At 47.0% G+C, this 17,495-nt stretch overlaps 1 protein-coding gene across 1 annotated transcript in view; it reads left to right on the forward strand.

Moving 5' to 3' along the window:
• LOC109318989 (rap1 GTPase-activating protein 1-like) overlaps positions 1 to 17,495 on the forward strand; it is a 100,674-nt gene that overhangs the window by 22,806 nt on the left and 60,373 nt on the right. Inside the window, 4 exon segments of the mRNA XM_019548507.1 lie at positions 8,660 to 8,707; positions 10,529 to 10,567; positions 10,674 to 10,865; positions 14,476 to 14,579. Of these exon segments, the coding sequence (XP_019404052.1) occupies positions 8,660 to 8,707; positions 10,529 to 10,567; positions 10,674 to 10,865; positions 14,476 to 14,579 (383 nt within the window).

Raw genomic sequence — 17,495 nt, forward strand, 5'->3', positions numbered from 1 at the left:
AAATTGACCTGTTAAAATAGGCAAGAAGAAACTGAGGTTGTCCTTTAAACATCACTTATATTATTATGTCATAGTCATTCATTGCTTTGAGCATTTTGGGGCACTCTGTCTGTCTTTTTGGACTGAGCATTTGAAAGCTTGATCTATGCCTCGCTGGGAGCATCTACACGAGATTCTTAACGGTGAATTAGCATAGTTCACTCTGAAGAAATCATGTGTGTATATACATGTGCACATGCTTACTTCATAGTAAATCTCCCTAATCCTGAGTAAATTTGCTACCTGCAAATGCAAGTAGCACATTTACTCGGCAGTAGTAACAGCACTATAGTACTCATGTAGATGCCTGACTAGGAGCCAAATCTGGTCAGCTGCCCACCACAAGGTGGAAGATAGCTCCCTGCCCCCAGGAGCTGCCTGCTGCCAGGGTGGGCTCTACCACAGAAGCCCTGGTGGGGACTATGTCCTCCTGCCCCAGCAGCAGGGACATCCAAGGCCCCCCACTCCAAGATTATGATCAGGGAGCAGGGGTTGAGAGATCCTTATCTCCCAGCCTCCACTCCACCATCACAATCAAGGAGCAGGGGACTGAGAGACCCTTACCTCCCAGCCTGAGCTCCACAGTTGCAAAGCTTGGGCTGGGGAGATCCTTATCTCCATCAGCAGCTCTGCAGTTGGAAGACCCGTAGCTTTTTCAGCCTGAGCCCCACTAGGAGATATGGGTCCCTCAGCCCAAGACTCAGGCTGAGAGATATGCATCTCCTAGTGGTGGCCCCACGGTCACGGAGCCAGTGCTGGGGATCTCCCTGCTGGTGGGGCCTGGGGAGCTGGTTCCCCATCCAGCTCCACAGAGAACAAACTCCCCAACCCCCACTCTGAGATTGCAATTGCAATCACAGGGCAGGGGCTGGGAGCTCCCTGCATGGCAACAGTTCCCTGCCCAATCTGGAGCTTGCTGGGACCTTCCCCTGACTGGGACAGTTCCCAGCAAGCCCCAGGCTGGGTGGGAAAGCACATGCAGCCTGGAGGTGGCTGGGGACTGTCCTGTTTTAGGCAGTCCCCAGCCAGCTCTGGACTACACATGCAGACTTCCCTGTGCAGCCCAGGGTTGGCCAGGAACTATCCCAGTCAGAGGCAGATCCCAGTCACATGCTGATCAAGGGATGGGGCTTGGAAAGAATTGCAGCCCCTGCTCTGATCTGCCATTGGGGCAGCTAGCAAGGAGTTATCTGCTAGCTGCCCCATCAGTAGATTGAGGCAAGGGGATGGGATATGCCCCTCCCCTGCAGCTCTTTCCAAGCCAGCGCCAACCAATCGGGGAGCCGGGGCTAAGAGCTCCCTGCTGCTGGGGCAGGGGGAAATTGTCTCTGTCCTAGCAGGAGGCAGTAGGTTAGTGCACAGTAAATCTAGGCTGGAGTAAATGCATGTGTAGATGCACCCTCTAAATAAAGTACCCAGAATATTTTGGGTGCTACAGGAAAATGTGTGTGTTTACACTATCTGAATTTGCACAAGGAAGAGTTTCAGGTGGGATAATCATACCCCATAGGGAACACTCATGCCCCCATTTGTGCCCATTGGAAGGGAAACTGTTTTGCAGGAATATTTTACCTGGAAGGTCTTGCAAATACTTGACACCTACAGGTGGATTCAGCAGCTGAAAGATTTGCTTTTGATACAGCACAGAGAATCTTATTTGGCTTTTCATGTTGCCCATAAACCATTTATCTTTCTTAGACTGAAGGATTTCCTTTGGTAGGTACAAGGCTCTTGTGAAGCTGAAGGACTTGGAAGTCCAAGGAGGAGTTCCTGGAGTCAGGTCCAAATTAAGGCAATTCAAGCTTCCAGGTCACCATGACATAAATCTCCCCCAGATCCATCATTGTGTCCCTGCCATTGCACCATCTCCCCACTTGCCACTTGGAGTGGCAGAGGCATTCTCACGTGGCAGAGGCAACCAATGTACAGCTCCATTTCCTCCCACAAAAATCACAACAGTGTTGGCAATAGGGGTTTTCACATATTTTATCCAAAAGCCAGGGTAGATTGCTAGGATAAGTGAGCTGAGCCCACACTGCAATCTTCTCAGGCTATACAGGGAGTCTTCTCTTGAGATGGGTGTTCTTAGGGCAGTAAATGCCTCATTGAATCACAGGGTACAATTTATCCCTTTCAGAGGTGTTTTTCAAGACTTAGAATTCTCTTCATCAGTTACACTGAGGACATATAGTTAGGCTGGTCTTCACATGAAAAGGACTAGAGACTTTGGGGCAGAATCCTGTTTACAGTCTTGTAACACCCATTTTTGGCACTCATAGTTTGTGGTCCTATTCCGCAGGCTGGGTGGACACAAAAGGTGCCTGTAGAAGTGCCAGGAGGCTGCTCCAGCATGCTCTAATTACAGCACATCAGAGCTGACTCAATTAATCAAGTCTGCCGGATCATGCTAATTAGCGTGCTCCAGCCGGCCTCCACATCTTGTGTATCAGTGGAACTGCAGCGTGTCAGAGCTCATTCACCAAGCTTTAGTTAAAGTGCCCCCACTGCCATTTTGAAGCACGGGGAGATTGGTACACGAGATGCTGCAGACACTTCAATTAGAGCAGCTCTCAGAGCCGCTCTAATTAAAGCACTCCCCCCCCCCCAAGCATATGTAAAAATGCCCATAAGCATCTACATGGCTACTGGCTGCTACTGTTCCCTGGCTAAGCCTGTTCACAGATCTTACATGCATAAATCCCCAAACTGTGGGCCAGCTAGTAGAAGGTCCATTACATGTTATATCCCAAAAGCTGAGTGGCTAAGGCCCTTACCTATGCAGCAAGGGACCTAGGTTCTAGACTACCTCACATGCAAGACTTGAATCTGCATCTTGTCTGATTTTCTAGTCCACTACTCCATGGGTGACTAGTGCCACCTTAGTCAAGGGGGGCATGTGCCTCCCCAGTGACCAGTCAGCTACCAGGTCCCCCTGCAGCCAAACTTGACGACCGGGGCAGGGACCCGAGCACGCTGACTGGGAAGTGGCTGTGGTGCTCCTGGGAGTGGTTGTGGCACTTCATCCAGTGCTCCCACTCCTTGGCCAGTGCCTGCAGGGGGGGCACCGGTGCTCCCACCTACCCCCCTGCCTGTCACCTAAGTGGAGAGCGCAGCCTGTCAGGGGGTGTAGCAGCGCACTCGGAGGGCCACAGGCAGCCCCGTGCACTCCCTATGCATAACTACTGCACTACGCTAACCAGTAGAGCCACAGATGTGGCATTATTCAGGCCCTCTCCAGCCTGCCTTTTGAAGCTGAACCACATTATTTTTCATTTATCATCTCTGGATAAAACAAATGGAAAACAGCCCAGAAGTTTCTGCTCCAAGGGGAGCAAAGATCAAGGTTAGAATGTCAGAGCCTCCACCCTCCAGAGCATCCATTTCTCCAAGCCATGCACCCTCTGCTCTGCTTAGTTCCTTCTGTCCTCAAATATATACCTCTCCAGGGGGTCTGTTTCAAAAGGAGCATTGGAGACATTACTTGGTAACTCCTAAGGTGTGGCCTAGTGGTTGGAACACTGTTTGGCACTAAACATATTTATGTCCCCTAACCACTGTGCTTCTAAGGCTAAAGTACAGGAGGGCCCTATTTCTCTTTCCTTTGCAGTCTAACTCCCCCAGTCATGGGTTCTTGCCAGGTAAAATTTGTGATGTACACTTGTTCGATGAAAGACCAATGCATGGGTTCAGCAACCAAGATCTTTATTGAGTGAGACATGTAGATCAAGTGCAGAAAAACAGTGCTTTATCTAAAACCATTCGTACTCGCACACACATATGCACAGGCCAATCCACTGGTGCTCAGGTGCAGTCATGAAGGCCAATCGCGGTGCCTCTGGACACAATGATCTTATGGGAGGCACACCAGTAATTGTCTCCTGACTTGATGTGGCTGGCATACAATGTCGTCGAGGCCTGGTCTTCACTGTCCTTTTATTCTTAGTTTAGGTAGACTTTGCTGCAGTGCCTCTGACAACCCGCTTAGCCAATCACCTTGTTGCTGTTGAGCTGACTCTGGTCACATACCTCATGGCTGAGATATGCAGATGGATGGTAAGGCTTAGACATGCGGATGGTAAGATGGATGGTAAGGAGTTACTTTGATTTACAACACCATGAGACAGGGGAGACAAGGTGTCTGCTTGCGCCTTACCTTCTTGTAGATGGTTTGTTTGTTCTTCTCAAGGCTGCTTTCTCAGTAGATTGGGTATGCTTCACTCACTCATGCATTCACCTAAAATTATTTTTTGATAATATTCTAAACACACTCACATGTAGGGAACCATGAACATGCTGAGCCAGAATGCAGCCTCATGCAGATGCTAAGTACTTGCATATGTGACAGACTGCCAATGTGGGCTCACCAGATTGGCTTGAGATACTTACCCTGGGCTAGAAACTGTGCCGGTGAACTCTGAGAGATCCCAAGGGTGGAGGTGGAGAGCCCTGCCCTGTGGAAAAAGAGAAGCCAGTCGAAAGAAGGGGTTTTCAATCCTTTCATTCACATGGAAGAGGGACGGCCAGAGTTGGGAGCCCGCCACCCTGAGCCCTGGTTGTCCGGTTTGCAAGCCAGGGTGGGACTGCCGGAGGGGATAAAAGCAGCAGCCGAACTGGCGTGTGGGGGGGAGCTGCTGAAAGTGACTCCGGGGAATGATGCCAGAGGCCTAAGAAGAGCTGGGGTGAGCTGACCCAGTAGAGGGAGCAGAGAGACCCCTCTGAAGAGCCTCGAAGGCCCTGGGAGAAAAAGGCAGCGGCAGTCGGCCGTGTCTCTAGCCCTGCAGCAGAGAGGGAGCAGTGGCCAGGGCTTGGGGCAGAGAGCTGGTGCCCCAAGGCCCCATTGCAGTGTGCTGGATGTGCCGGGCATCCCGGAAGCTAGGGGTAGCAGTCAGCCCCCAACTCCACTGCAGAGAAGAGGCAGCAGCCAGGAGTGCAGGCGGCATCCTTATCTGGAGAAGGGAGCTGGGCCGGTGAGTTGAGGAAACCCCTTCCCTTCCCTGGGGAAGCAGGACAGCAGCAGGCAAGGCACTGGGATCCTGAGGAGCGGCAGAGCGCCAGGACAAGTGTCCCCGGGAGCTCAGGGTGCAGGCTGGCACTCAGAGCAGGATTGGCGAGGCACGAGGCATGTGGGGTTGCCCGGCCAGTCATCTGGAGCAGGGGTTTAGAGCCATGACCCCTGGGAACTGCCTGTACTGTTGACCCTCTGCCACTGACTGCCCCAGAGGAGACTCAGTCCTGTCCCTTATTCTGCAGCTGATTGTCATCAGATGGAGTCCATGAGCTTTGTGCTTGGGTCATGCTGATTGCTGCAGGAGCCTATTCTGTTGCTTGTTGCTTGCCTTTTTGGTTGCCACAGAGGGTCACCCTTCAGCCTCTTGGGGCGGGGGGGGTTGGGGTTTGATACAATTTGATAGCTGCAGACCAGAAGAGCCTACACTGTTGCAGTCTTTTGCTTATTGGGAAGCCTGTTGGAGCTGCTGAGAGCGAGCACCTTGCTTTCTTGCTGTAGCATCTCAGCAGTGGCTGAAAGCTGCCAGTTATGCTACCCGTGGTTCTTGAGTCAAGGGTTGACTAATGCGTTCTGGTTTGTCTTGTGATTCTGGTTATGCCATTTAACGTCACTCATAAATAACTTTTCCTATTATTCTTATTTTGTAAATAAAGTGTAAAAAGTTAAATCAGTTAAGTGTTAGTCCTTCTTGGGACCACGGGCTGCTCTGTAGGGAGCAGGGGCCGGCTGGAAAGTAAACTTGTGCTGGCCGGAAGCCCTGCCCCACTCTCACCACACCATCCCTGATATTTGGGCAGGGGTGGCAACTATTGGGCTGCCACCTGGGTTACGCATAGAAGTTTATCTGCATGTGGAACAGTATTGCTGGGATTGCAGCTGGAAAACTGCCACTTGCCCCCATAGACTGAAATGGGATTCTTCCCTTTTGTTTGAAAGCTGAGGTTCTAAGTCTACTTCAGCAGCACAAAACTTAGGCATGGGGTGGTCTATGCCTTCATGTGGTCTTGCCTGAAGGCTATGCATAAAGCACACTATACTGCAGGGACTAGAAGGCACCATGCCTGTAGGAGTTAAATAGAATGCCACTGTACAACAACTCAGAACATCATTGTACTGGTAGCTATTGCTCCAGAGAAGAGTGGGATCTCTCCTTGAGCATCCCCACTGAACGCAGGCTTGGAAATGAACAGACTGGACTTCCACCACAATGAAGGAAATGATAAATATCCTGCTGTTTGTCATCCAATTCAGATCTGAAAAATGCCGGAGAAATGCAGGTCATAATTGTCATTGCTGTTTTACCTCCATTACCTGTGTAGTCATTTTATGCTATTACATCTTTTTCCTTCTTACACTTTCCCTCACATCCAATGTTTTATTTTACTCTACTCCTGAATAGAGTAGTCACCTTAAGTGCTCTCATATAGCTGTGCCCAAAATACAAATAGTATTCAAGAAGAGATAGATCTTTGTCACTTGACAGCTCATATTCTGGGTCAGTGATAATATCCCGTATCACTATTTTCTTGCTCTTTCAAAATGAAGTATAATCAGCTCTCCAGGATTTCAAAAGTCTTTCAGTGGCTTGAAGAACTGACAGCTTCACTGGAGCATACCACAAAAGATGACTATGTTTCTCTTTCAGGAATGAAAACATTCCTGGAATCCTTTCATTTTCATAGTAGAGCTGATTTATTTTTGAACTGTCAAACTCTCCACAATATGCTTTATCTCTTTTTACCCATGTTTAGTTGTGCTATATAGTACCTGATCAGTACAGTTTGCTTGCAGCAAGTCTGGTTATGAGGCTTTCAGATTGCAGAATGAAATTTCTCCTTATTATTAAATGGTGGATGACTAGATGACTAGCCACCCCCCTCCCAATGTTTTCATCTTTAAGCCATCTTCAGAATTGTGCCTATTACTATATCAGCTGTTTGTCCTGGATCTACCCCTCAGCAATGTCCTGGGTTGTGAAATATTTAGCCACATGGCTGCATTCCTTGATTCTAGCTTACTGTGGATGTTTCTATGCATTCAGGTGCTTTTCAAAGTGCCAGAATCTTTGTTTGTAACAGGGAATGACAATGGGCATGTGGTACATTTAGCCATTTTCAGTTTACACTACTAAGTCAAGCTCTGAAACTCCTGATAGCCACTCATCCTTAAAGGAACAGGCCCTTTTCTTTTCTGGAGTGTTTGTGGACATCTCTTTTATTTCAGTTCTTATATGCATAGACAGTCAGGTGCTTTGCTTTCTCCCTTGTTGCGATCAGCAGGTTAGACTGTGTCCTAGTGGGAAAAGGAGAAATCCAGCAATCTCCACTAAAGAGGGTCATTATAGTAGGGTGAGCCCAGGGCTGCTGGGTAGCTTAGAAGAAAGGAGCAGCAGACTGAGCTGTAGGGAAAGCCCTGGAAATTAGGCTGAGGAGCCAGAGTAGGGCAGGACCTTGAAGTTCAAGGTTGAAGGAGGACTACTTTGTTAGGAAAACAAACAAAAAAGCCCCACAACCCCAACCTGCTGAAACTGGAAGGAGGGATACATGAGTATACCTAACATATTCAATGAGAACAGAGGACTCAAGGCCAGAAATTAAAACTGTCCAGATGATATAAGAACAGGTGGTAATCCTACTCTTGAGAATAGTGTGAACTGGATTTATTTATTCCATCTTTCTTTACAGAGGCATGGAGGGAACACAGGGGAAGATAACAGACATAGTTGGAGATATACTCTGAAGGTTGTCTTGCATCTCTGTGATACTGATTTAATGAGAAAAGAGATTCACGCCAATATGGGGACAGACTCTTTTTTTGGTTTCCTGTGTATCTCTGATACTTAGCTAATAATTGTGCCTGTTATCTTCAGGGCACAGATTCATTCCATTTCCTAGATGGAGGCAGGATGTTCCAGTCATCCCATAAGCAAAAAACTTATTGTCCCAAGCTTCAATGCCTAAAACAAATTTGGCTGCTTCTGTTAATGGAAGCAATGAGCATTTTAGGAATCATTGGGAACATCTACACCTCACCGTATGGTGAAATTGCTACAGCGCCATGCTTCAGTACTTCCTAAAGGAAGTACTAAAGCATGGTGTAGTATGGGAGGTTACTGTGCCATGTGTGCAGTGCATGGGTAGATTTTGCCACTAAGTCACCATAGCAGCACTCTATACCTGGGGAGCGCACCACTGCAGCAATGTAGCTGGCAATCATGTGTGGACACATGTAATTACTACATCACCGGAGCGCGCCATAAGGTGATGCAGCACATCATTGTGTCACCATAGTGCAATGTGTAGATGCGCCCATTCTTTCTTTACTCTGTACTTGGTAATGGGGGGATGTTAACTTAAGCCCCAGTGTTTTGCCTTTAGCAGGAGAGTAGTCAACTTTTTTGCTTCCATATCACTCCATCTTCTCCAACTCTTTCTTTGGCCCTCATCTTTAACTTTATCTAAAACAGGAAATTCAAGAAAGCACTGTGAAAGATCTCTCCAAAACACACATGTTGGAGTCATAAGACACAAAGAAGATATTCTGGGACATTTTGGGGATGAAATAGACATGACAAAATGTAGCATTTCACCATCTCTTCTTCTTTGTTTGCAGGGCAGTCGTCTTGATGAGCAAAGATGTTCACTTCCAGCTCCACTCAAGGTCAGCTTAAGCCCTTTTTGCCTTGTGTTTTGCTGAGAATATCAAACAATTTCTTGCACTCCACTTTGGTCCTGGCTTTCTCATTCTCTTTGAAAGGACAAGGCATCTAGTATGGTGGTTCGCAATATTTTTACCAGCAGTCCAGAATGACCCAGTCTAACAGCTGGGGTCTGAGGCCGTGGGATGAGTGAAGCTCCCACCTCTTGGCTGTGGTACAGGTGAAACTCCCCACTGCCCAGGTGGGATGCAGGCAAAACCTACTGCCATCAAAATGCAACTGAAGCCCCCGAGCTCTGTGGGTCATATCCGATGGATCTGTGAGCTGGATCCAATTTAGGGACCATAGGCTGCCCACCCCAGTCTAGCATTTGAAGCTCAAGAACTTGTGATGTTTTATACTTACTTCAAGCTGCTGGAGATGTGGCTTAACAGGGTAATATGATAAGACCAAAACAGAATGAAAACACCCTCTAAAAACTCAAGAAAATTCAATCAGTTGATTTAATATTATTAATAATATCTTAACACTGGTGTGAGGTTTACTTGATTTTAATTTAGTTTAAAGATGTAATAATATTTATAAAATGGAAACTAATACCAAGTTATATTACCTTTAGTAATAATTTCTTTCTGTGCCCTTTGAGGGCCTTGGTAAATACCAGCTGGTCAACCTGAAGCCTGACCATCTCCTTGCAATAAATCTGGTTTCTGTAAAGCTGAAGTAGAAGGCGGGGGTAGATTTCCACCTTATTTCCAATAACAAGATTAGGTTTTTATATAGCTATAGATATATACGATAAGCTTTGGCCAACATAGTGTTTTCCCCGGCCTCCTAGCTCCTACAGTTATGAATCACGAGAGAATATACAATGTGCCATGATACTTTGGGAAAGCATTTCTGGCAGGTATCTACCTCCACTGTTAATGGCATAAAGCCCCTATAGTCTCAGTGTAGTTATTTATTTGTAATGATATTGGGAAAAGTGAAGCTTTATATGCCCTGTCCTGGAGTTTAATAAGTGATTGAAACCACATCAACTGAAAAAAGTTCTCCCTCATCTACAATCCAGTGCCATTTCAGTCAGTGTCAGACCTGTGTAAGTTGAACCCTTTCTGTTTTTAGCCAATGGGGGCTGATACTTTCACATTATTCCTATATACAGGAGCATGGCAACTCTCTTCCTCTCCGTTTTGAGTGGGAATTGGGATTCAAGGTGGTATGGCCACACATTGGCCCACCACTAGATTACTTTGATTGATGTAGCCTGACCTAATGGGTCTGAAGTCATGGGTGACTGGGGGCTCCTGAGATTGGGGGGGGGCACAGTTTGTGGGCGGTAGCGTCGGCAGTGGGATGTTGAGTGGTGACTGCCCAGAGAAGCAGGCAGCAGTGTCGGCAGTGGGGTCGGGGGGAGGTGGCGAGGGGTGACCACCCGCAGAAGCTGGCGGCAGCAGCGGGGTGGCGAGTGGCAACCTCCCACAGAAGCTGGTGGTGACAGGGTGGCGAGTGATGACTGCCTTCAGAAGGCGGTGGCGGGGTTCAGGGGGTGGTGACCAGTGACTGCTAACAGAAGCCAGAGGCAGCAGTGTCCAGTCACAGGGGGGAGGGCATGTGTCCCCCCCACCAGTCTCCTATACCTGAAGTTTTTGTGTTTTAATATTGACAACTGGGAAAGGCACCAAAACCTAAAATATTCTAAAGAAATGAGGGGTTAAGGTGGGGGCATGTGGGAAGAAGCAGGAATAGTAGACACCTAGGCTAGATTCCTAAGTGAGCATGGCACCTTAAGGGCCTCCCCACATCTTGGTTTGTACTTTCAGAGGGAAGAGGAGTATATTCCATACCCCAGCATCCATGAGGTGAGTCACAGCCAGCCCCCTACTGCTTCTCTGTTCTCTTTCTCCCTCCCTTTCAGTTTATTGGCTTCACAGAGTACATAAGCACAGATCCTGTTTGTCTGTACAGGTGTTACAGAAAGGTTGGCCCTACCCCCTTATTATCTTACCCCAGTTTGGGGGTTACTGGATTGAAGGGACCACCCACAGTTTCTCCAGCTTGACCCAGGCTCCGTCTGATCTGCCATCCCCTTGCAGTGGTAAAGTGAAGTTGGAGTGTGACCCCACAGCGAAGCTGTATCGCAAATACTTCCTTGGGAAGGTAAGGGGGACCTCCATCACCTCTCTACCCACCCTACCCTCCTGGCTAAACCAGACCTCAAGTCCTCCCTGAAGGATTAGGGGTAACTGCACTTTTTTATGGATCCCAGTCCCCAGCGGCCAAAAATGAATAAATAAGATGTTTCCCATTATTCAGCAAGCAATTTGTTACATCAGATGTGTTCTTTGTGGTCTGTGCACTGTTCTTCCTGTGTGCTCTAGAAAAGACATGTTTCAGATATAATAAAGGAGATACTTTGTCACTTGTGTAGGCACAGACATAGACCTTTGGATGTGGAAGAAAAAGAAATGTAAATCATACAGAGATAAAATGCTGTTTAACCCATGTTAATCAGGAGTGAAGTGCTGAAGTCAGATCAGCACAAATGGCCTAAGCATCCATCAGGAGCAGACATGGGGAGGGGGACCACTCCTGCCCATCACTGCTGCTCCCATTCCAGCTGAACCCAGCCCCCATGAAGCCTGGCTGGTTTGAACAGGAGTAGCTGTGAAGCTTTCTCCACCTTGGGACAGCATGGAAAGTAGCAGCAGCATGTGTGGGAGCAGGGGGAGGGGAGGGGACTCTGAGCACAGAGGGGAAGGGAGGGAATTTTTACCTGCTTTGGGGACTTTAAAAAAGGCCCCAGAAGTTTCTGAAGTGTGGCCCAGTCTGAAAGGTGCAGGCATGGCCCTACATTCCTTCTGGATCCATCCCTACCTACTTCTCAGGAGAGCAACCCACTTACCAGGCTACAGTCTAAAATGAGCACTTTTCACTTCTCCCATTAGGTCAATATTCAGGAAACAATGCAAGATTTATGAGATGAGGAAGACAACAGCTAAATGGGGCATGGCTTTGTAGTCTGGTAATGAGTGCACTCCCCTGGGGAGATTTGAGTTCTGGGTTAGGTCTTTGCTCCCACCACTTCATGCATTTTACTCAATGGCTTTCTAATCTCCTCTTTTCTCTTTCTGGCATAAAAAAATCTTGCATTCCTTGCTGCACAGAATCCCAGATTCAAAACTAAGGGCAAAGAATCCTTTCATTCCAGTTTATAGCCAAATGGTTAAAGTGCTCTCCTAAGAAATAGGGGTTTGAGCCCCCCCAGGTGAGAATGAAATTGAATCAGTGTTCTTCTTCCTCGGTGAGTGCTACAGCCACTAAGTCATTTGTATATGGGGAGATAATTAAGGCACCTAAGTCTAGGCAGGAATTTCAGGCTGTGAATCCATTTAACTTAAGTGCCTAACTTTAAGCTGCATAAAGTCTTCCAACTCTGGAAAAGAGGTGGGATTTCAAACACACCCCCCTCTGCAGTGTCGCATATTGGCAGCTACTCAGAGTGTTGTTTTCTGAGATGCCTAGTTCTCACTACAGGGGTGTAGGTTGTAGCCATGTTGGTCTAAGGACATGAGCAGACAAGTTTCTTTGCGTATATCTGATATCTTTTATTAGACCAACTCAAATAGTTGGAAAAATTCTTCTTAGCAAGCTTTTGGGTTTAAAAACCCTTTGTCAGGCTGAGGAAGCATCTGCAGTTGGTCTGTGCTCTTCCTGGATAGAATGAATAGCAAAGAAGCCAGAGGCTGGTATGCATGCAAGAAAATATGCAGTCAGTAAATATGTAAACCAAGGAGTCAGTAGGTGAGAGACAGGCTGGCGGTGTGGCCCTCCAGTGGGGAGAGTGGGGGCAAAGAATGTAGCTGGTAAATAGTGGAAAGGTACCTGGGGATTCAGGTGTTAGGAAGGTTATAATGTGTCATAATTCCAATGTCTATATTTACTCCATGATTTTTTGTATCCTGGAAGTTGATGAAGTGAAGTTCATAGGCTTGTCTGTGAAAAGTGTTTTGTAAATTTCCTTTGAGAATTAGAACTGAGAGATTGGAGAGAGTGGTTTTGTTGTGAGAATTGTACCCCCACAAGTAACTGGGTATTCCTGTCTTTAATAGATTTCTGGTGTGGATTCATTCTGGTGCACAGTTGTTGTTTGGTCTGTCTTATGTATTTTCTATCAGGATATTTGGTACATTGGATAAGATATATAACATTTCTGGAGGTGCAGCTGTAAGATCCAGGAATGCTAATGGTTCTGTTGTGGAGTGTAGTAATTGTGGGAGTGGTGGAGATATGTTGGCAGGTTTTACATTTCTTGTTATGGCATGGTCTGGATCCAGTAGGTGTGTTTTTGGCTGTAGGAAGTTTGCTTGTGGTGATGAGATTAGTGAGCCAGTTCTCACTACCAAATTCTTTTCTAAATGCCTAACACAGCTTTGTGAATTTCATCCCAAAGCCAACCACATATTTTTAGATGCTAAAATGATTGAAAGTTCCTTTATGACTATTACCTTTGAACCTACATGAAAATTCCTTTATGAATAAGTCATAGAGGCTTGTGCATTCAGTGCTGTGCATCCCAGGTTCTTCCTTGCTAATGACTTATGGATGGTGTTTCTATGATCCAGAAAGGGAAAGGGAAAGCTGTCACATGTCCTGAGAGGTGTCCTCCAAAGGACTGGGGGAACTTGGTAATAACAAATATTCTCTAGGGATGCACCGATAGAGATTTTGGGGACCGATACTGATAGTCAGTTTTTAAGGCAGCATATCAGCTGATACTGATTCGATTTCCAATACCCAGTTCTTCAGCTTGAAGAGCTGCATCCAGCTGGTAAGTCTGGTGTGGTGGAAGGGGAGGGAAGGGGTATGGGTGTGGGGGGCAGATCAAGGCCTCTGCGGTGAGAGAGGGACTGGGGCTGGGGCAGGCATTGATCAGCTGGGGCAGGGAAGGGCGTGGGACAGAGCCATAAATGGCTTGTCTTGTGTACCCCCCTGGATCTGCGTGGTGCGGGGCGGGCTGCAGCTGTGGGCTGGGCTGGAGCTAGGGTGCGTGGGGAATGGAGGTGCAGCTCATGGAGGGTGCAGAAAGGGAGCGGGGCATCTCCTACCACTGCTCATGGCTCATCCAGTGCTTGTCTGGCAGCTCCTACCACTCGTCTAGGAGGACATGGGGGCGGGGCATGCCCCCAGATCTGCCCGGCCAGGAAGAGCCCAGCCTCCACCTGCCCTGCCCCACCTTGTGGGCACATGCCCCTCCCCCCTGTGCCTTCCTGGATGAGCAGCAGGAGAAGGGGCAGGAGCCTCCAGACAAGCACTGGATGAGCTGCATGCAGTGACAGGAGCTGCCCACCCCATCCCTTCCCATGCCCCGCCCCCCCGATCAGATGTGCCTCTGTCACACACCTGCCCTGGCCCTGGCTGAGCAGTCCCAACCCCAGCTCCACACCCTCCCTCACCGCAGGGGCCTTGATCTGCCCCCCCACAACCTCCCCCCTCCCCTTCCCCTTCCACCACACCAGACTTACCAGCTGCATGCAACACTGCACACTGCCGGGCTGTGGTCCTTGCTGCCTATGTGCTGCACTGCAGCTGCACGCACACATGGGCATTTATTGGACAAATTATCGGCCGCATCAGGCCGATTTCTGATACAGAAAATTTTCTTTATATCAGTGCCGATCCGATATCAGACCGATGTATCGGCGCACCTCTAGTATTCTCTGGTGAGTACTCTGTGGTAAGGAGCTTTTTTCTGACTTCCTGTTTTCAGGAGCACCAGAACTTTTACTCCAATGACACAGCCTTGGGCTACCTAATCCTTTCTGTGAAGTATGAGCAGGTTGAGAAGCAGGACAATCTACGCCTATTGCTAAGGTAACAGCATCCAGCTTTAAGGAGCATGTGCCATGCTCTGCCTCTGATCTTACTAAGCAGCTTTCCTGTGGCCACTTATGGATACAGACTTCATGAGCGAATATGAATGGTTAAAGAAACCTTAGGAATGGTTACAGGGAAATCTGACTTGGGGTGGGCACCTTTTTATTAGAACCATCTTTGAAAGTTCACTTCTTTTTTACCTCCCAATTTCTCTCCATGGCCAGTTGTAGAAAGCTGAGGGGTCCAGTGGTGTTTGCAGGCTCATCTTTGGAACACCCTGTACCAGTGGTGTAGGGACATGGCTGGCCACCCATGGCTAGCCACCCAAGTGGAAGTGGTGACTTTCTATTGCCACTACAATTGCAAAGATAAACGGGGCTGCTGGCAACAGCTGCCTTTTTTTGCCCTCACCCCCAACCTAAGTCTGTGCCTGAGGTGGTCACCCCTATCTCCCCGTCACCCCCAACCCCTGCCCCTTTTAGTTAATGCTGTTTTCCCCATAATAGGAGTGAGAGGAATCTGTTCCTCTCTTCTCTGCATAATGAGGTCCTACTGGGCAAGTGAGGAATGAATTTTTCCATAAGACCCCATTGGCTGTATCTGACCTTCCAAACAACCCTTTTGTTCTTCTTATTCTTTTGAATAGAGATATGTGGTTTTCTTTATAGGAAACTTAAAGAGGGACTGTGTTTATTGTCTTTTTTGGAAGGACAAGGTAGCTAATCCTTACACACAGCCCCCCCACTTGAAGGGAGACAAGGTTTTTTGGGTAAATCTGATGTCTTTTATTAGACCAACTCAAACAGTTGGAAAAAATTCTTCTTTACAAGCTTTTGGGCATAAACACCCTTCATCAGGCTGAGGAAGCATCTGCAGTTGGTGTGTGCTCTTCCGGAATAGTAAAGAATCCAGAGGTTGGTATGCATGAAAGAAAGGCAGTTAGTGACAATATAAATAGGAGTCAATGGGTGAGACAGGTTGTGGGGGGGAATGATTGTAGCTGGTACCTTCCTTATGTGCCATAAATCCAATGTCATTTAGTCCATGATTTTTTTGTATCCAGGAGGTTGATGAAGTGAAGTTCATAGACGCATCTATAAAAAGTGTTTTCTAAATTCCCTTTGAGGATTAGAACTGAGAAACTGGAGAGTGGCTTGGTTGTGAGAAATGTGCCTCCACAGGTAATTGAGTATTTCTGTCTTTGATAGCTTTCTAGTGTGCATTCATTCCAGTGTGCAGTTGTTGTTTGGTTTCTTCTACATATTTTCCATCGGGGCATTTGGTGCATTGCATGAAATATATAAGATTTCTGGAGGTGCAGCTGTAAGATCCAGGAATGCTGATGGCTCTGTTGCGGGGTGTAGTGATTGTGGGGGTGGTGGAGATGTGTTGGCAGGTTTAGCATTTCTTGTCATGGCATGGTCTGGATCCATTCGGTGTGCTTTTCGCTGTAGGAAGTTTGCTTCTGGTGATGAGGTTAGCAAGGTTCGGTGCTTATTTAAAGGCTAAGACGGGTGGCTCTGGAAAGATCTCTTTAAAAGTGCAATCTGTCTCTTTGGAGGAGTGTCCTTGTTGAGTGAAAGCTGTTTTGAGATTTGTGAGGGGATGATCACGGGTGTTCCCCTCAGTGCAAATTTGGTGGTATCGGAGAGCTTGGTTATACATTACAGCTTGGTGCGTTTAGGGTGATTGCTGGTTCTGTGCAGATATGTATGTTGGTCCATGTGTTTCTTGTATATCATGGTCTGTATTTTACCATTCTGGATGGTGATCATCATGTCTAAAAAGGAGATGTTGGTGTTGGAGTATTTAAAAGATAGTTTGATGGAGGGGTGATGATTGCTGAACTTCTGATGGAAATCAATCAGAGATAGCCGGTTTCCTGTCCAAATGATGATGATGTCATCAATATATTTTAAGTATAGCAAGGGTTTGATAGTACAGTCCTTGCAGCATTCTTTTTCCAGGTGGCTTATAAAATGTTTGGCATACTGTGGGGCCGTTTGGTGCCCATGGTTGTGCCCAGGGTCTGGAGGAAATGTTGGTTTTTGAAAGTGAAGTTGTTGTGTGAGGATGAAGTGTATACAGTCAGTAATATCTTTGGGTCTGTACTCTGAATTGTCATCTTGCTCTTTTAGGTATGTAAGACAGGCTTGGATGCCATCCTGGTGTGGGATGTTGGTATATAAACTGGTAACGTCCAACATCCAACATTGAATCTGAGCTTGGAATGTTTTAAGGTGTTGGTGTTGTTTCTCTGATGGTTGTTTTGTGGTTGGGAAAGTTGTTCCTGGAGTAATTGGTTTAATGTCTTCTTTTTATCTTGGATGGGTGTTGTAGAAAATCTTTGGTAGTCTGGTAGTCTCTTTGTATACATTGTATAATATTAGGGAAGATGTCTGAATTTTTCTTTTAAGTTATCGTAGCATGTGGTGATTTCCTTCCTGAGTTGATCTCTTTTGGAGTAGATTAGGTGAAGATGATTTCTAATTTTCTCTGACGTTCTTCTGCAGAGCTGTAAAGCATATCTGGAGTTGTGTATAGTAGTCAGAGGATTGTAGATGTTTAGTCTTTTGAGAACAATGTTCTGTTTCTTGTATAGGCTTAGAAAATATATGTCGCTGTTGAGCTTGGCTTCTTTCTTTGTCTTGTTGTGTAGATTATAAGCTATGTATGTATCTCCCTAAATTTGGGTTTTTGGCTTCTGATCTAGGACTGGGTGTGGGTGTTCCACAGGTCCTCACAGCAACCTACAAAAGTTCAGTACTAAGTGTATGTAGATGAAATTTTGCCCTAAGTTGAAGCAATGGGTTGTTTAAAACACTGCTTTAGTTTAGGGCAAAGTAACCCCCTGTGTCATGTACACCTGTGTCTTACCTGCCTCTCCAGCAGTGGGGAGGGGAGGGCGAGCTG

The sequence above is a fragment of the Crocodylus porosus genome, unplaced genomic scaffold (assembly GCF_001723895.1).
Source record: "Crocodylus porosus isolate Cpor-Errol unplaced genomic scaffold, CroPor_comp1, whole genome shotgun sequence".
In the NCBI taxonomy this organism is placed as follows: domain Eukaryota; kingdom Metazoa; phylum Chordata; order Crocodylia; family Crocodylidae; genus Crocodylus; species Crocodylus porosus.